At 37.5% G+C, this 20,553-nt stretch overlaps 1 protein-coding gene across 1 annotated transcript in view; it reads left to right on the top strand.

Moving 5' to 3' along the window:
• The window catches only part of ZFAND4 (zinc finger AN1-type containing 4), a 103,895-nt gene that overhangs the window by 28,717 nt on the left and 54,625 nt on the right, over positions 1–20,553 (top strand). Inside the window, exons 3-5 of the mRNA XM_012558956.2 lie at positions 14,625–14,700; positions 15,605–15,672; positions 19,132–19,318. Of these exons, the coding sequence (XP_012414410.1) occupies positions 14,625–14,700; positions 15,605–15,672; positions 19,132–19,318 (331 nt within the window). The remainder of the gene's footprint in view (positions 1–14,624; positions 14,701–15,604; positions 15,673–19,131; positions 19,319–20,553) is intronic.

Genomic DNA, 20,553 nt, shown 5'->3' with positions numbered 1-20,553 from the left:
GTCTCATCAAGATATTCTCCTATGTTTCCTCTAGAAGCTTAATTCTATGACCCATCTTGAATTAATTTTCCTGTATGATATGAAGTAAATTTGTTTTTTCCAATCAGATAATCAACTGCTTTAGCAGCATTTCTTGAAAAGACCATCTTTCCTCCAATGGATTGCACTGCCACCTTTATTGTGAATCAGATGACCGAATATGTGTGGATCTGTTTCAGAGTCTTCTCTTCCGTTGGCCTTTTTTTTTTTTTTTTTTTTAAATTAAATAAATCTCACTTGATCATTTTGGTTTTTTTCTTCAATATTGGATTTTATTTTCTCTATTTCATATAAAATTTTTACATCGAGATCCATAAGTAGGATTCCTTTGCCATTTTTCATTTTCATCCAATTTTTATTTTGTGTGATTTGCATTATGTAAATACTTTTTAAAAATCTAAAGTGTAGAATTTTTAAAGACATTTTTTAGAAATAATTCCAAATTGTGTGTTTTTTTTTAACTTTTTAAGAGCTAATTGCATAGATCATGGCCCCTTTACTCCTAAACAACAGTGTGTATTTCCTAAGAATAGTGATACTTTTCTCCTTGTAATTTTTTTTTTTTAATTGTACTTCAGGTGAAGGCTTACAGAACAAACAGTTTCTCATGAAACAGTAGTACACATATTGTTTTATGACATTGGTTAACAACCCCACAACATGTTAACCCTCTAACTTCTCAACCTTTTTTTTTCTGGTGAAAATACACATAGCCAAGGATACATCCATTGGGCTTTTTGTCTGTCCTTGCATTGTATTATTTTTTCAGTTTCACTTTCTGTTTGCTGAAAGCATATAAAATATAGTTGATTTTTGTATATTAAACTTGCATCCAGTGACATTGCTAAAGTCACTTATTAATTCTAGTGGTTTGTGGGTTTAAATTTTGTTTTACATATACAAACATGTCTCTTGTGATTAGTGACAGCTTTACTTTTCTAGCCTTGATACCTCTTGTTTCTTTTTCTTAACTTATTGCACTGAATAGAGCCTCCAGTATAATATTGAATAGGAAGTTGTGACAGTGGATATCTTTGCCTTGCTATTGACCTCTAAGGGAAAGCATTCAATATTTCCTTAAGAATGATGTAGGGTTTTTTTGTTTTGTTTTGTTTTTTAATATAGATATCTTTTATCAGATTGAGAAAGTTCCTTTCTATTTCTAGCTTACTTTAAGTTGTTTTCCTGAAAATATCTCTATTTCATCTTCATTTTTGAATGATTTTTTTGCTCAGTATAGAATTATTTTTCACTTGCTTTTAACATTTTCCCTTTGTTTTTGGTTTTCTAGCAGTTTGACTATTACGTGTTTAGACATGTTTTTCTTTGTGTTTTTCCTTCTTGAAGTTTGCATAAATTTGTGAGTATGTGCTTTGACATCTTTTGTCAGTTTTGGAAATTTTTCAACCAGTATTTCTTCGTGTACCATATTTTTATGCAAATAACACACACCTTCTATATTTGTTTGCCAACCGTGCCCTCCCTCCATAAGGTATTTTTGTAAGTGTGCTATGCTAATTTTTTTTACAGCAACGTTTACAAAAAAAATTGACATAGCGTCGCTTACAAAAATACCTCATGGGAGGAGGGAGCGGTTGGCAAACAAATGTAGAAGGTGCATGTTATTTGCGCAAAAATACAGTAATGCTTTTGTCCCATTTTTTTCCTCCTCTGAGGCTCCTCAAAAAAAACCAAACGCAATGCCGTCCAGTAGATTCTGACTCTCTCCCTGTAGGTCAGAGTAGAACTGCCACATAAGGTTTCCAAGGCTGTAATCTTTACGGAAGCAGACCGCCACATCTTTCTCCCATGGAGTGGCTGGTGGGTTTGAACTGCTGAACTGCGGTTAGCAGCCAAGCGCTTAACCACTGTGCCCCCTGGGCTCCTTCTGGGGCTCCTAGTAGACATATTTAGATTTGTTCACCATGTCCCACATGTAACTTACACACTTTGTCTATATTCTATTCTTTTTTACATCACTGTAGATACTTACTACTAACCTTCCAGTTCATGAATTCTCTGTTCTACTCTTTTTAATCTGCTATTCAACCCATCTATTATGTCCTAAATTTCAATGATTGTATTTTTAGTCCTAGAATTCCCATTTAATTTTGTTTTACATATTCCACATCTCTGCCGAAATCGTATTTTCTTTCATTTTAAAAAACATGTTAATCAAAGTTATTTTAAAGCCCATATCTGATAATTCCAATATCAGAAGCACCTATTGGTCTTTTTCTATTTTCTTCTTTTTGTCATGTTTTTCAATCAGTTGGCCCCGATTTTTAGCATACCTTGTAATTTTGATTGGATGCCCAACATTGTGGATGAGGAATTTTGTAGAGACTCTAGATGAGGTTATTCATTCTCCAGAGATAGTCAAGTCTTCTTTGGGCTGACAGCTAAGTATGCCAACAGGTGACCTTAATACTGTTGATGGCTAATTTTAGGCTTTGTTAGAAGTGTATTTTGATGTGGCCCTTACTCCTACAGTTTGACGCTTATGGAATCTCCGTGGAAAACTTGGTGGTATCAAGACCTCTATAACTTGGTAGATCTCCAATTTCTGTCTCCCCAGAAGTAGGTGCTTGCTGAAGTATCTGTTCAACTCTAGCTTCCCAACTGCTGTTTTCCGTTATGTTTCTTGGAGTCTCAACTTATGTGTGTTTAGCTTAGTACTCAGCCAATGATTTGAGGGGAGTTTGTTTGCATATTTTGAACTCACTTCTCTGTTGTTCACTCATCTCTAGGACTTTGTCCCTCAGGTTTCAACTTATTTGTATACCTTGGATTCCAATTTTGTCCTTCTCAGTCCGTGAAGACTGGAACATTCTGCTTGGGCTGTATTTCTTCTCTGAATTGGGAGCTCTTAGAAAAAAGCTGGGCCAATGTATAGCTTATCCTAGTATGTTTCCCTTCTCTCAAGGATTATATTTGCTCACGGACTGCCTGTGTTGGTATGTGTGTCTACAATGCCTTCCAAAGTTGTTTGTTTATTTATTTTTGTCTGGCCTTTATCATTATTTTTAGTGAAAAGGTTAGTGCAATGCCAATTCTTCTGTCATGTCTGACAGGTAAGTTTTTTTTTTTTTTTTTGAATCTTTTAATCTATAAATTCTCCCTCTCTTTTTTACCCTTACAATTCATTTGTTGAAGAAACTTAGGTATTTGTCCTGTAGAATTTCCTATAGCCTAGATAAGAGTTTCTTAACTTTGGTACCATTGACATGTTGGGCAGATAAGTCTTTGCAGTGGAGGGTTGTCCTGTGCATGTAGGATGTTTAGCAGCATCCCTGGCCTCTACCTAGGATGCCAGAAGTAGCAGCCAAAAATGTCTCCCAGTGTGCAAAACTGTCCCAGTTGAATACCACTGGTGTAGATATTGCTGAATATAGTCCCATGGTATAGCTTCAGCTTGAACTTGCATCGGAGCAGCTGATGGTCTGTTTCGCAGTTGGCCCCTGACCTTGTTCTGACTGATGATATTGAGCTTCTCCATTGTCTGTTTCCACAGATGTAGTTGGTTTGATTCCTGTGTCTTCCATCTGGTGAGGTCCACGTGTATAGTCGCCATTTATGTTGTTGAAAAAAAAGTATTTGCAATGAAGAAGTTGTTGGTCGTGTAAAATTCTATCATGTGATCTCCAGCATCATTTCTATCACCAAGGCCATATATTTTTTTAATTATTTTTTTCTTTTTTATTGTATTGAAGGTTTACAGGACAAACTAGCTTCTCATTAAACAATTAGTACACATATTGTTTTGTGACATTGGTAACCAACCCTGTGACATGTCAGCACTCTCCCCTTCTTGACCTTGGGTTCCCTGTTACCAGCTTTCCTGTTTACTCCTGCCTTCTCATGCTTGTCCCTGGGCTGGTGTGCCCCTTTAGGCTCATTTTGTTTTATGGGCCTGTGTAGTCTTTGGCTGAAGGGTGAAACTCAAGAGTGACTTCATTATTGAGCTAGAAGAGTGTCCGGGGGCCATACTCTTGGGATTTCTTCAGTTTCTGTCAGGCCAGTAAGTCTGGTCTTTTTTTTTGGGAGTTAGAATTTTGTTCTACATTTTTATCCAGCTCTGTCTGGGACCCTCTGTTGTGATCCCTGTCAGAGCAGACAGTGGTGGTAGCTGGGCACCATCTAATTGTGCTGGACTCAGTCTCGTGGAGGCTGTGGTAGTTGTGGTCCATTAGTTCTTTGGACTAATCTTTACCTTTTATCTTTGGTTTTCTTCCTTCTCCCATGCTCCAGATGGGGTGAGACCAGTGGAGTATCTTAGATGGCTGCTCACAAGCTTTTAAGACCCCAGATGCTACTCACCAAAGTAGAATGTAGAACATTTTCTTTATAAACTATGTTATGCTAGTTGAGCTAGATATTCCCTGAGATCATGGTCCCCACAGCCTTCAGCCCAGTAATTCGGTCCCTCAGGGAGTTTGGATGTATCTATGGAGCTTCTGTGACCTTGCAAGGCTGTATTTTCTGACTACTGATCCTTCTTCATTTCCAACTTTACATTCTAATCACCAGTAATTATCAATGCATCCTGATTACATGTGTGATCGATTTCAGACTGCAGAAGTTGGTAAAAATCTTCAATTTCCTCATCTTCGGCATTAGTGGTTGATGCATAAATTTGAATAATTGTCATATTAACTGGTCTTCCTTGTAGACATTTTATGTCATCCTGTCACTGACAGCACTGTACTTCAGGATGGATCTTGAAATGTTCTTTTTGACAATGAATGCGATGCTATTCCTCTTCAATTAGTCATTCTCAGCATAGTAGACCATATGATTGTCTGATTCAGAATGACCAATACCCGTCCATTTCATCTCCTTAATGCCTAGGATATCGATCTTTATGCAGTCCGTTTCATTTTTGATGACTTACAAATTTCCTAGATTCATACTTCATACATTCCATGTTCTGATAATTAATGGATGTTTGCAGCTATTTCTTCTCATTTTGAGTCATGCCACCTTAGCAAATGAAGGTCCTGAAATCTTGAGTCCATCCACGTCACTAAGGTCAATTCTACTTTGAGGAGGCAGTTCTTCCCCAGTCATCTTTTGAGTGCCTTCCAACCTAAGGGGCTCATCTTCTGGCACTGTATCAGACAGTGTTCTGCTGCTATTCATAAGATTTCACTGGCTAGTTTTTTCAGAAGCAGACTGCTAGGTCCTTCTTCCTAGTCTGTCTTAGTTTGGAAGCTCTGCTGAAACCTGCCCATCATGGGTGACCCTGCTGTATTTGAAATACTGGTGGCATAGCTTCTAGCATCACAGCAACACACAAGCCACCATAGCACAACAAACTGACAGATGCATGGGGATATAATGCCTACACAATAATTAATGAGCTTATTCTATTTTTTCTTTCTTCCTCCCTTTCTTCCCTTTTATAGTTGCATCATTTCTGCTCCGTCACAACATACAGCATTTCTACATTAGTCTTCAAACATTTGGCCCCAGTTTTGTTTTAGTCTTTGATGTACATTTATATATTTTTTAATTCCCACCATCAGTCTTTTTACTGAAGTTTTGCTGGTTATATCTTGGTTGACTAAAGCTCATCCTCTATTAGATATTTTAAGAAGGGCTCATAGGTGCAGAATTCTCCTGTAAGTTCTTGTAAATTGAAATCCTTTTCTATAGATATGGTAGGCAAAATAATGTGTCTTCACCCCCAAAGAAGTTCACATTCTAATCCCCAGAACCTATGAATATGTTCAGTTACATTGCAAAGGGGAAGTAAGGAATCAAGTGACCTTAAAATGGGGAGATTATTCTGGATTGACCTGCCCAAGAGGGAGGCATAAGAGTCAGAGTCAAAAATTGTTTTGAAGATGGTATACTGTTGGCTTTGAACCTGGAGGAAGGGGCCACAAACCAAGGAATGTAGGTATCGTTTGGAACCTGGAAGAGGCACAGAAACAGATTTTCTCCTACAGCCTCCAAAAGGAATGCAGCCCTGCTGACATCTTAGCCCAGTGAGACTCATTTTAGACTTCTGATCACCAGATCTGTAAGATAATGAATTTGTGTTGTTTTAAGCCACTCTTGTTGTTGTTGTTAGATGCCATCAAGTTGTGTCCAACTCATAGTGACCTAATGTATAACAGAATGAAACATTGCCCAATCCTGTACCATCCTCACAATAGTAGGTATGTTTGAGCCCATTGTTGCAGCTACTGTTATAATTCATCTCATTGAGGGTCTTCCTCTTTTTCACTACCCTCTACTTTACCAAGCACGATGTCCTCTTGGGATTGCTCCCCGCTGATAACCTGTCCAAAGTAAGTGGGACAAAGTTTTGTCATCCTTGCTTCTAAGGAACATTCTGTCTGTACTTCCTCCAAGATTGATTTGTTTGTTCTTCTAGCAGTCTGTGATCTATTAAATATTCTTCGTCAGCACCATAATTGAAATGTATCAGTTCTTCTGTGGTCTTTCTTTTTCATTGTCCAGCTTTCACATGCATATAAGGTGGTTGAAAATAACATGGCTTGGGTCAGATGCACCTTAGTCATCAAAGTGATATCTCTGTTTTTAAGAATTTAAAGAGGTCTTTTGCAGCAGATTTGCCCAATGCAATATGTAGTTTGATTTCATAACTGCGTCCTCCCTGGGCATTGATTGTGGATCCAAGTAAAATGAAATCCTTGAGAACATCAGTCTTTTCTCTGCTTATCATGATGTTGCTTATTGGCCCAGTTGTGAGGATTTTTGTTTCCTTTATGTTGAGGTGCAATCCATAATAAAGGCTGTAGTCTTTGATCTTCATCAGTAAATGCTTCAAGTCCTCTTCACTTCCGGCAAGGAAGGTTGTGTCACCTGCGTGTCGCAGGTTGTTAATGAGTCTTCCTCCAATCCGGATGCTATGTTCACCTTCATATCGTCCAGCTTCTCAGATTATATTCTCAACATACAGATTGAATAGTTATGGTAGAAGGATACAACCGTGACACACATTTTTGGTTTTAAACAATTCAGTATCTCCTTGTTCTCTTCGAAGGACTGCCTCTTGATCTATGTCAGTTTCAACATGAGCGCAATTAAGTGTTCTGAAATTCCCAGTCTTCACAATGTTACCCACAATTTGTTATGATCCACATAATCAGGTGGCTTTGCGTAGTCAATAATACACATGTAAACATCTTTCTGGTATTCTTTGCTTTCAGCAAAGATCCATCTGACATCAGTAGTGATATCCCTCATTCCACGTCCTCTTCTGAATCCAGCTTGAATTTCTGGCAGTTCCCTGTCAATGTACAGCTGCAGCCATTTTTCTGAATTATCTTCAACAGAATTTTGCTTGCATATGATATTAATTATATTGTTCAATAATTTCCTCATTTGGTTGGATCACTTTTCTTTGGAATGGGTATCAATATGGATCTCTCCCAGTCAGTTGGCTAGGTAGCTTTCTTCCAGATTTGTTGGCATAGATGAGTGAGAGCTTCCAGCATTGCACCCATTTGTTGAAGCATCTTAGTTGATATTCTCTTAATTCCTGGAACCTTGTTTTTTGCCAATGTTTTCAGTGCAGCTTGAACTTCTTCATTTAGTGCCATGAGTTCTTGAACCGAATATGCTACCTCCTGAAATGGCTGAATGTTGATAGATTCTTTTTGGTACAGTGACTCTGTTCTTTCTATCTTGTGGTAACTTGTTACAGCAGCTATAGGGCACTAACACAATAGCCTCACTATTTAAAGGACAGTGTGGCTGGACGTAAAATCTTTGGTTCACATCTCCTTTTCTTTTTTTTAAAATACTACAGCAGTGCAGCTTGCTTTGTGTGCTAGTTTTGGAAAGTCTGATACCAGTCTAATTCTTTTACCACGGTAAATTATTTTATTTTTCATGGAGATGTTGAGAATTTTTCATCTTTATCATTGAATAGTTTTATTACTGGGATATGTCTTTGAGTTGATTGTTGTTGTTATTTGAGTCGACTCTGACTCCCATGCGTAATGGGATCGGAGTTTTGTCCGATAGAGTTTTCATTGGCTGAGTTTTCAGAAGTAGTTCGCCAGACCTTTCTTCCTAGTCTCTCTTAGTCTGGACACCCCTCTGAAAACTTTTCAGCGTCATAGCAACACACAAGCCTGCACTGACAGGTGGGTAGTGGCTACACTTAACATGCAGTTGCAGGTTAGTTTTCCCAGGTACCCAGTGGACCCTTTCAATGGGTAAATTTAGATCTTTTTGTATTTCTGGAAAATTTTCCAGCATTATAGTTTTGAATGCTATTTCTGTACCACTGTTTTGCTTTTCTTTTCCAGGGCCTTTGATAATATAAATATTAATCCTTTTTTTTTTTTTTGTGTGTGTCTATCTTCCTTCTTTTTTTGTGTCATTTTCATTCTTTTGGTTGTTTTGCTGCCTTGTTCCCTGCTAAATATGTATATTAGTCTGTTGTCTCTTGGGTAGCTTGTAAGTTTTTTCTTCATTTCTGAAATAATTTTACCTTTTTCTTGTACTTCTCTTCTGAGTTCAATCAACTCCCTTTTCATCCCCCCCCCTTTTTTTTTTACGATTTCCAGTTTTAGGTTTTTAATTTCTGATTCAAGATGATTTTTCATATCTTCACATGCTTGTTTGAATGTACTTAATTGTTTTCTTTTACTTCATGATTTTTTTCAAGGTGAAATTTCCTTGGTTGTTACTTGTGGAATTGTTTTCTGTTTGTTACCATTAGGTCTGTATGAATTTGTTAATTTTTCTTTCGTTCATTTTTGTGGTATTGGGGTATTTTACAGAGCCCTGGTGATGCATTGGTTACGAGCTTGGCCACTAACCAAAAAGTTGGCAGTTGGAATCCACCAGCTGCTCCTTGGAAACCACGTGGGGTAGTTCTACTGTGTCCTATAGTGTTGCTATGAGTCAGAATCAACTCAACAGCAATGGGTTTGGTTTTGGTTTGGGGTGTTTTACAAGATTCTTGGTTTAACACTGCCCTCTGTTAGTACAGCAAAGACCAGTTTTAAATTTAATATACTTTATTTTTTAGAGCAATTTTAAGTTTACATAAAAATGGTGCAGAAAGTACAGAGTTCCCATAACTCCCTACTCCCTGCACATTGTTTCTGCTGTTAATATCTTGCATTCCTGTGAAACATATATTGCAATTGATGAACCAGTATTGATACATTATCATTAAAGTCCATATTTCACATTGTAGTTCACTCTTTGTGTTGGACACTCCTATGGATTTCGGCAAATGCTTAGTCATGTGTCCACCGTTAGTTACAGTATCATACAGAATAGTCTCATTCCTTGTAAAATGCCCTGTGCTCCACCTATTCATCCTTCTCCCATGCCCGTAAACCCCTGGCAGCCACTGATCTTTTCATGTCTCTATAGTTTTGCTTTTTCCAGACTGTCATATACATATAACATGTAGCTTTTTTGGATTGGCTTCTTGGACTTAGTGATTTGCGTTTAAGGTTCCTCCATGACTTTTCACGACTGGATAACTCATTTTTTTTTATTGCTGTATCATACTCCATTGTATGGCTATACCACAGTTTATCCATTCACCTATCGAAGGACATCTTGGTTGCTTTCAATTTTTGGCAATTATGAATAATGCTGCTGCTAATATTCTTGTAGAGGTTTTTATGTGAACATATGTTTTCATTTCACTTAGGCAAATACTTAGGAGTGCAATTGCTGGATTGAATGATGTTTTAGTTATCTAGTGCTGCTATAACAGAAATACCACAAGTGGACGGCCTTAACAAAGAGAAATTTATTCTCTCACAGTCTAGGAGGCTAGAAATCCAAATTCCTAGTGCCATCTCCAGGGGAAGACTTTCTCTCTCTGTCGGCTCTGGGGGAAGGTCCTTGTCATCAATTTTCCCCTTGTCTAGGAGCTTCTCAGCACAGGGACCCCCAGGTACAAAGGATGTGCTATTCTCCTGACTCTTAGTTTCTTGGTGGTATGAGGTCCCAATGTCTCTCTGCACACTTGTCTCTTTTATATCTCAAAAGAGATTGACTTAAGACACAACCTAATATTGTAGACTTAGTCCTACCTCATTAACGTACCTGCCGCTAATCGCACCTTGTTAACATCGTAGAGGCAGGATTTACAACACATAGGAAAATCACATCAGATGACAAAATGGTGCCCAGTCACAATACTGGGAATCATGGACTAGCCAAGTTGACACACATTTTTGAGGGACACAATTCAATCCATGACAAATGGTAAACCTGGTATTTCGTTTTGTAAGAAACTGTCAGACTATCTTCCAAAGTGACCGTACCATTTTATACTCCCACCAGCAGTGAATGAGAGTTCCTGTTGCCCCACATCCTCACCAGCATTTAGTGGTGTCAGTGTTATGAATTTTAGCCATTCTTACAGGTGTTCAGTGATATCTTGTTGTTTTGGTTTGAAATTTGCGAATGACATTTGACATTGAGCATTTTTCAAATGTTTATTTTCCATCTGTGGATCTTCCTTGGGGAGGTATCTGTTCAGAAGTTATGTCCATTTGTAATTAGGTTGTTTGTTTTCTTATTGTTGGATTTTAAGAGTTCCTTGTATGTCTTGGTTACAAGTCCTTAATCAGATATGTGTTTTGCAAATATTTTTTCTCCTTCTGTTGCTTGTCTCTTCATTCTCTTAACAGTTTATTTTACAGAGTGAAAGTTTAAAATTTTAATGAAGTTCAGCTTATCAATATTTTTTTTTTAATGGAATGTGCTTTTGGTGTTAACCTAAAAAGTCATCACCAAACCCAAGGTCACCTAGACTTTCTCCTATGTTCTCTTCTAGAAGTTGTATAGTTTTATAAAAGACTAGGTATTTTAGTGGTTTTAATGTTCGATTTAGGTGGTGGCGATGGTGGAGGAGGAGGGGAGTTGTTAGTCCCCTGATATTGTGGTTCTCTTCTGTCTTGTAGGACTCTGAGTTTTCACCTCTTGCTTCTTTTCCCTCTGACCACTGAATTACTGAAAGACACTCCTCTTGTTTTGTTTTTTTATCTCCCTCAGAAGTTCCTTTAAATGGTGTGACTTTTAAGTGTTTTCGTGGCAATTAGAGATCTGATATACCAGAATCCTTGTTTAAGGAATTTCAGACTTAAAGTGACTTTAGATGGTGGTGATTTTATACCGAGCTTAGGACTACCCTGGCTTCCCTCCCTCCGTCTTGTGGTTTTTCTCCGTCTACTCTGCAGGGATAAAAGCATGAGACATTCTGCACTGGGGTTGGGTTATTGCCCTTTTACTTACAGTTATTTTGAAATTTGGACTTCTCATTTCAAGTTATGCTGAGGTTTCTGTGTTTATTCATTTTCCCTTCATGTTGTTCTGTGTTGTTTTGGGAGGAAATATTGGAAATTAGAAGCTATGGTCCACCATTATCTTTAGTTACCCAGAAGTCATATTGATGCAAGTAACATGGAGACATGTGGTGAACATTTAACAACCCACACTACTGAAACATACCACCCAGACAGCTCCTTCTGGTTTACGGAGGCTGGTTTTCTAGAGACTGATTTGCGTAAAGAGTGAAGACTCTGCAGTCACCCTTCTGGGGCTTCTCACCTCTGAGCCACCACATGCTTGCTGTGTGTTACTTAATCCCTCTGTGCTTCAGTTCTCACACCTGTGAAATGGGGATAATATTGGTACCCACTTCTTAAGGTTGTTGGGCTTAAATTGTGAAAATACAGATTAAGCACTTAGAATACTGCTTGATTTAGTCTAAATACAGATGTGAACCTGTTCCCCCAAACACACACACATATGCAAAATCACACACACCTGTCTGAAAATTCTAAAAAAATACAGAAAGAAGCATATTTGAGTAATTATATATTTATAACATGTAAATTATTTATAAATATATAAATAAATTACTCAAGTATATATGTGTTTTCAAAAACCTGCGTACACATATATCACTTTATCACAGCTTTTGAGAAAGTGAAAAATTTAATAGATGAAAATATCTCTTAGCAGGGATTTTGGTAAATAAATTATGACAGAAACATATTGGAATACCATCCAGCCATTAAAAACATGCATATTTTTTTATTGACATGAAAAAATGTAACAGTACATTACATGAAAAAAGCACTTTATTAAACAGCCATAAAAGTATGTTCCCATTTTATTTAAAAAAAAATTTTAGAAGGATATATACCAAAAAATGTTAACAGTAGATTCTACCAGATGTTAGGATTACGTAAAGTTTTTATATATTTCTGTGTTGTGTATTTTTTTGAGTGACTTATTATTTTAAGAAATATATGTTTTTATTTGAAAAAAGCTTAAAACCCCAAATAGAAAATTTATACACATGTAATCTCTTTTTGGGGGGAGATGTGTTTGTTTTATAGAAATTAATTTATCTAGATTTAGCTGTACAAGAAGTAAGAGTTGAAGGTTAAAAGTCAAAGGGCCACCCTTAAATTAGGTTGCCAGATTTCATTTGCTGAATTTGGCAATCCTACCTTAAAGCAAAGTTGGTTCGTCTTTTGTGTTTGAGATTCCAGACGCGTTAGTGGTGGAAAGAACCCTAGTTGTTTTTAACGTTCAAGAGAGGAACATAAGGCTTAAAGAGGTTAATGACTTTCTCAAAGTCACCCAGCAACTCAGGTGGCCATCGGGACCACAGCTCAGTCTCCGGTGGTTTACACCTACTTGTATTGCCTGCCAGCCTTCTGCCTGTTTTTGTAGCAAACGAAATGATGGCTAAGTCTATTAAAAGTGATTACAAAGTTGTGTTCAAACAGTTCTGTTATCGTCTCTTCGTGCGGGCTCTAAAGTTTCCGTTACAAAATAATACTATATAATGTTGTTTAAAGGTAAACATGGTGTCATCTTCTCAAATTGCTTATCAAGTTAGGTTGATGAAATCTCATTTTGATTGAGAGGATGACCTTGATACATTTAAAATGAAAATACTTTTTTAAAGTGAAATAAATTCCAGCTTTAAAACCTTTCCTTCCTGGTATTCCCTTTTAGCTGGAAGCAAAGAAATGGACTGTTCCATTTGGGAGAGCTATGTATATCTATCCCTTACCCCTATGGGTTTATTCCATGATGATCATATGGAGATGTGAACATTTAACAACCAACACTACTGAAACATACCACCCAGACAGTGCCTTCTGGTTTATGGAGGCTGGTTTTCTGGAGACTGATTAGCATAAAGAGTGAAGACTCTGCAGTCACCCTTCTGGGGCTTCTCACCTCTGAGCCACCACATGCTTGCTGTGTGTTACTTAATCTCTCTGTGCTTCAGTTCTAACACCTGTGAAATGGGGATAATAATTGGTACCCACTTTTTAAGGTTGTTGGGCTTAAATTATGAAAGTACAGATTAAGCACTGTCTTAGTTATCTAGTGCTGCTATAACAGAAAATACCACAAGTGGATGGTTTTAATGAAGACAAGTTTATTTCCTCACAGTTAAAGTAGGCTAAAAGTTCAAATTCAGGGTGTCAGCTTCAGGGGAAGGCTTTCTGTCTCTCGGCCTTCTCATCAGTGTTCCCCCGGACTAGGAGCTTCTCTGCCCAGGGACCCCGGTCCAAAGGACGTGCTCTGCTCCCAGCACTGCTTTCTTGATGGTATGAGGTCCCCCTGTCTCACTGCTCACTTCTGTCTTTTATATCTCAAGAGACTGCCTCAGGAACAATCCAGTCTTGTAGATTCAGTCCTGCCTTACTAACACAACTGCCACCCATCCTCCCTCATTAACATCATAGAGGCAGGATTTACAACACTTAGGGAAATCACACAGTACCAAGAATCATGGTCCAGCCAAACTGATATACACATTTCTTGGGGGACATAATTCAAACCATGACAAGCACTTAGAAGAGTGCCTGGCTTATAATAATAATAAAAGGTAGTACATATAGCACATACTGTTATTATTCAAGACTTATTTTATAATATTAGAAGCAAAAGTAATTTGAGAAGCCAGTGTGCAAGATATTTGTAAAACGTTTTCCTCAAAATCAGTATCCATTAAATGTTCTATCGGGTAAATAATGTTCTCCCCCTTGTAATGTAGTCCAAATTTTCTTTGGACATTCAGATGGGCAGTTTGTCAAAAAATAAAGCTTATTTATGCTAGAGTATGGAATCTGCCTTAATATGTAACATCACAGAAATATAAGGAAAGAAACTGTCATGTATATTGTTCATGATGTGCCTTAGCACTGCATGTAACTGAGTACAGACTGTATTGTGCCGTGTTCAGAGTTGTTCTCTAAGCCTTGAGTGGGAAACTCCTCAGGGCTGAGTCATGGTATCTTCTTTTTTAAAGGGATCCCTAAATTTATACATAATCTCAGAGCTAGAGAGGTACTGAAATGTATGGCTCTAAGCCTCAGTTGCCTCTTTTCTAAAGGGAGTGGATTGCCACTGTATCTATTTTTAGCCATGCCTTCTTCCTATGATTTTTTAAATTTAACTAAGCACTTAGCATCCAATTTAGAAATGTGTTTAATTTTTTGGTACTCTTAGTTCTTTAATACAATAGCTTTATATCACAGTCTTTTGTAGATTTGAGTGAACTTTTTAACACTTTTTTTATAACCTTCCCTTAGGTATTCCCATCTGTCAGCAGCACTTAATTTGGAATAACACAGAACTTGAAGATGATTATTGCTTGAATGATTACAAGTGAGTGTAACTGCATATTAGCTACTTTATAGACTCTCAATATTACAGAACAACAGCTCCAAACACAGAGTTTTTCTTCTGAATCCTTGGGTCATGTCTCTTCTTCTTCTGAATAGTTCTCTGATCTCTTGATTTCAGTATAAATCCTGAACTTTAAGATTTGTTGGCTGGCTACCCAAGACTGCCTGATCCTTATCTTCCTGTACTTTGGTTTTCCTTTTCATTCGATTACACCCAGCTGTTTGTCTCTTGCCTTTTCAGGTCTTGCTATTTTCTTGCTTTATCTTCTTTGAATATTGATCTATTCCCACTTGGCTAAATTCGTTTTCTTTCCATTTTCACAAAGAGTCTTGGGTAAGAGAGATTTGCTCGTCACTAAGTGTTTAATTTTTCAGTAAGCACTCCTTCTGTTACCAGTGACACTGTGTGTACCAGTGATTGCCGATTATCCCATCTGCCCTCTTGTCTCCCTCCCTTCTCTCACCTAATGCATCATTCTTTACTTGAGGAAAGAGCAAAGGGGTGAGAGGCCATGTGGAGCAGGTCCAAGAGCTCTGGGACTCAGGAAACCTTGTAGATTTGGCTCTGCCTTTTTCTGATACTTTGGGTCTCAGGCAAGACTCTTTTCTTCTCTGGGCCTCTTTTTTCTTATGTGGGAAATCATTACAGAGGTGCTTTCTAGTACTTTTAGTCTGGGATTTTATGTCAAAGTTAAGGCTATTGAGAACTTTTTCACTATTTATACAGGTAAATGAGTTAACATTACATTTATTCACATTGGTGTATCTTTTTTATATTTTAGAGGGTAGGCACGATGCCTGATAAACCAGCACATTGTTATTGTATATTTGACACTGAATGCATTTTGATGATTATGGTTTATTTTTGTGTTAACTATCCACAGCATTTCAGAAGGTTGTACCTTGAAGCTAGTATTGGCTATGCGTGGTGGACCTATAAATACTAGAAAAGGTAGGCGTATATTAAAATCATATATATGCAAGCAATCTCATAATGATAATCTTCAAGCCAGTAAGCGTTTTTATAGCCTCGGGTTTTAGTCAGGTCTCTCTCTGCTATTAGGTCTTAGAAGACTCAGAAAATCTCATGATTCCTGATTCAGTCCAGGAGGATTTCAAAATACGCCTCACTGGTGTAGGAAAGGGAAATGGGATGGTATAGTAAATTATGTTATCATTGTGTTTAGGTTTCTACCAGTCTGGTTGCTTTTTTAATCCACTAAATCTTCAGATTGTGGAATAATGATTGTTACGGAAAATTCCAAAGGTGCATGTTGGTCTGGTTGGTGATGCATCTGGGTTTCATGGATATTGTAATGGCCCTGTTGCATCTTTTCTCAGAATGTGGGTGGTCTCTGGGAATCCATTCTTCCATTCAACAGATACACATTGAGCTTTTACTCGATTGCTCAGTATAATGTTTCAAGTGCAGTAAACATGGGAGACAAAGTCTCTGCTTGTATGATGCTGACAATAATAAACATGTAAAGAAATTACATAATTTCATGTAGTCATAAGTGCTATGGAGGAAACGGTAATGTGTCTGTGAAAGTAGGGTGGTAGGGAGATGATTGTGGAGGGGCTCTCAGAGATGAGGTATAAGCAGAGACTTGATGGACAGGAGGGCTGTAACCATGTGGTGAGCCCAGAGCACTCGCGTTGTTCCACGATTCAGACACGTGATGTGCACCCAGACCAAACGCACGAGTGCTTGGCCTGCTCAGATTCCTGCTCTGTAGATCTCATTTTGGGGAAAGCCTTCAGTTTGTTTGATCATTCACTAACCAGATAACTTAAGCTTAAGTATTGATTCCATTGTTGGCTTAATTCCCCAAGTCAAATCATGTCTCTATGCTTCATAATTTTGATTAGAAAATAGTGTTATTACCACTTTTTTCCTAGCTAACTCAAGAGAATTTTGTGAGATGTGTTACTAGGTTGCTGCACTAGTTTGCATAGGTTAGAAAAAACAAAGGTAATCTTAGAGCTGATTACCCAGCACTCCTGATATGATGGACTTTCTATTAATTGGATTAATGAAATTATCCTATATGATGTAAGGTAATGTTTATAATAATGACTGAGTATAGTACAAGAACCCCTAAGTGTTATACAGAACTATTAAATTTACATTGAGTTATAGAGTGTTTAATGACATGTGGATTCTATTGTATTATATTCTGAAAGTTGGTTATTTGTGAATAGTACTGTCTTTAAACCAGAATATTTAATCAGAACACCTAATTTTCTGACTAAGACTAAAATTATTTTGTATGTTTATGAGAAGGAACATAGCTACTGCAGATTCTAAGTTAAATATTTTCTGTATATTTTTACTATTTTTTTAAAATGAAAATTAAAGACATCACAGCCCTCTAGTGGCTCAGTGGTTAAGAGCTTGGCTGCCAACAAAAAGGTCGGTCCACCAGCTGCTCCTTGGAAACTCTATGGGGCAGTTCTACTCTGTCCTATAGGGTTGCTACGACCGGAATCAACTCCACAGCAATGGATTTTTTTGTTTGTTTGTTTGTACCCTCTAGTAGTTGAAGCTTTGTAACCATAATTTTTTTTCCTACAACTTTCTATGCCTGGTTTGTGAATTGAAAAATCAGCTAGGACTTATCTTTATTGACGAATCTTCTTTTAATATATTAGTAAAGTCCCTTTTTTTGGTGGTAGCAACAGCTGATAAATTGGTATGATAGTTCTTATTTCTTTCTCATTAATATAATGTGGAAAAGGTAGCATTAACTTAAAAATGACAAGTTTTTTTTGAAAATTTCTTGATATTTACTCATTTTGTGCCTGTGACAGTCACTCAAAACATCAATTATTTTTATAAAATAAGGCAAAATCTTGTAATATTTCTAAGTTTTTTTTTTTTTTTAATCTTTCAAGAGTTTACTAGTAGTATTGGATTCAAGGAGCCTAGGTGGCACAGTGGTTAAGCGCTCGTCTGCTAACTGAAAGATCTGCGGTTGGAACCCACGGGAGAAAGATGTGTCAGTCTGCTTCCGTAAAGACTTCAGCCTAGGAAACCCTATGGGGCAGTTCTGGTCTGTCTTATAGGGTTGCTGTGAGTCAAAATCGACTCAACAGTAGTGGGTTTCGTTTTTGGGTTTTAGTATTGGATTTAGGGTATGGGAACAATTTAATGTTTTTACCTTACTACTTTGAGAGTTTAATAGTTATTAAGCTTTTATTTTATTTTTTTTAAGGCTAATACAGCACTGTGATTCTTTTAGTAAATAAGCTCCTTGAGTAAAAGTTATGCATCTTGGGAAATTATTGCATCTTTTAGGACAGAACAGATGTTTTTGCAGCATAACCTGAGTATGTCTTTGGAAGCAAGCTTTTCTTTTTCCTTTTTTTCCTGGAACCGTTATTTCAGCTCCCAAGTTCAAGGTTCAGGGGCTGCTGGAACATTCCCCCTATGAGCCGATGATCTCTTGAGGCCCATTCCCATCACAGGAGGAGAATCTGTAGCTGCTTTGGGCTAGACTCTGTTGCAACGGCCCTGAGCATCACTCTGGGCCACTGGAGCCTGTATGGGCCTTGGAGCGACCCCAGTCAGCCTGTGTGCCTTCATGTGCTCTTACTGGACTCCTCACTGTATACCAGGACAGAGGGGCCCTGGGAGGATGCTTTCAGCAAATGACTTACCAACCATTCCATGCGCTGCAGTTTTAGTACACCAGTGGCCCACTTGTGTTCTGAGTTAGGTAATTGAAAGGGGCCCTGGTGGCACAGTGGTTAAGAGCTCGGTGGCTCAAATCCATCATCCCTTTCTTGTAAACCCTATGGGGCAGTTGTGCTCTGTCCTATAGGGTCGCTATGAGTTGGAATTGATTTGACAGCAATGGGTTTTTAATTACCTAACTTCATGTTAAGGAACAGCTCCGAGAATAATCAGCCTTTTGATAAAAGCAGAAAGAAAAAGAGGGGTTCACTTGCTTCTAATTTCATACATATACATCCTAGTTGTATATGTGTATTTTGTTAATCTAATGTAGTGGGAAGTTTCATGTTGCTTTTTAATTATTGATTGTTAGAACCAATATCTGAAAATATAGGAAGCAGAATGTGTACAATAAAAATAATCATAGATAATTATATATATATATCTACAGATAATAATGTCATACAATCAGCAAAGACACTGTACTGCCACAGGAAAATACTCATGTATTTGGACATAACAACATAATAATGTATTTTATTTATTTCATATTAATATAATATAGGGCATGCTATATTAACTATGAAAACTCAGAAATTTATTTGAAGAGTATCATGTTTATGGTATGTACAACATTGTTATTCAAATTCAGTACATTATATTCTGTCACTGTACCAAGATGCATAAAATGATATAAACTGAAAGCTTGTTTCTCAATTTTGTCGTTTGTAGTTCCTATGGAATATCCACTTAGGGAGATGGCTGAGTACATGGATTCTGGTCGAGATGAGGTCTGGGAGAAGACCTCCTGCAACAAACAAGTTACGTTTTTGGTATACCGAGAAGGAGATCAGTTGAATTTCTTTCGTGTGGTAGACAGGGGAGATGGCACTTTAACACCATTATCTGAATCTTTAAGGTAAATAGGTTTTCATTTGCATGTCTTACTTAGAAAGGAACATCATATGGTATACTGTGTTAACCTTTATATTTACCTTGTATTAAAATAATCTTAGTTTATTTGCAAGACTAAGTTTCATACTTCCCCTTGCTCTGGGTATATAATTCTGACGTCATTGTCCTTCATTTTATTGAGACTCAGTAATTTCTAGAACTGAAATTTCTTTATGGAGCAGGATTTTTTCTACCTGTATAAACTATAGAAAAAGATTTGTTTCTGATGCTTTGTGAAACTCTAAGCTGTGTACTGGATTATAGAGTCTTGTTATAATAGTGTGTTACTATATAGCCTTGGCGTAATAGAAGGGGTTGACCCTAAAGTTGAGATCTCTTTTCAAAATTCAACTCTACTGCTTAAAGGTGAGTAGTCTCTACTTCTCTGACTTTGTTTTCATAATCTATAAAATGGGAGTTGGGAGATTTGTATTACTTCTTGTCATGGATTGAATTATGTCCCCCCAAAAATGTGTATATCAGTTTGGCTGGGCCATGATTCCTGGTACTATGTGATTTTCCTATATGATGTAAATCCTACCTCTATGATGTTAATGAGGGAGGATGGGTGGCAGTTGTGTTAGTAAGGCAGGACCTGATCTACAAGACTGGATTGTTCCTGAGGCAATCTCTTGAGATATAAAAGACAGAAGTGAGCAGTGAGACAGGGGGACCTCATACCATCAAGAAAGCAGTGCCAGGAGCAGAGAGCGTCCTTTGGACAGGGGTCCCTGGGCGGAGAAGCTCCTAGTCCGGAGGAACACTGATGAGAAGGCCGAGAGAGAAAGCCTTCCCCTGGAGCTGACACCTTGAATTTGGACTTTTAGCCTACTTTAACTGTGAGGAAATAAACTTCTCTTCATTAAAACTGTCCACTTGTGGTATTTCTGTTGTAGCAGCACTAAATGACTAAGACACTTCTAAAATCAGAAGGAAAAAAACCTGAAGATTTTTAGTAGGCAGTAAAAAAATTAGGAAATTAGACTAGATAATTTCTAAGATTCTGTGTACTCTGGCTTTTTATGACACTTTCTTTATCTTCTTTCACTATCAATCACTAAATATTTACTGAACTATTGTAGTAAGTCACCAAGCTAGGCACTGGGGTTATAAAGATGATTGTGCCTGTCTTCATGGAGGACGCAGTCTACTATAAATAGTAGCTATGATACTATGTTTGCGAGTCTATAAAAAAAAATC

This window comes from Trichechus manatus, unplaced genomic scaffold (assembly GCF_000243295.1).
Source record: "Trichechus manatus latirostris isolate Lorelei unplaced genomic scaffold, TriManLat1.0 scaffold00200, whole genome shotgun sequence".
NCBI classification, from domain to species: domain Eukaryota; kingdom Metazoa; phylum Chordata; class Mammalia; order Sirenia; family Trichechidae; genus Trichechus; species Trichechus manatus.
The sequence above is the reverse complement of the archived record's forward strand: the minus strand, read 5'-3'. Positions and strand labels throughout refer to the sequence as shown.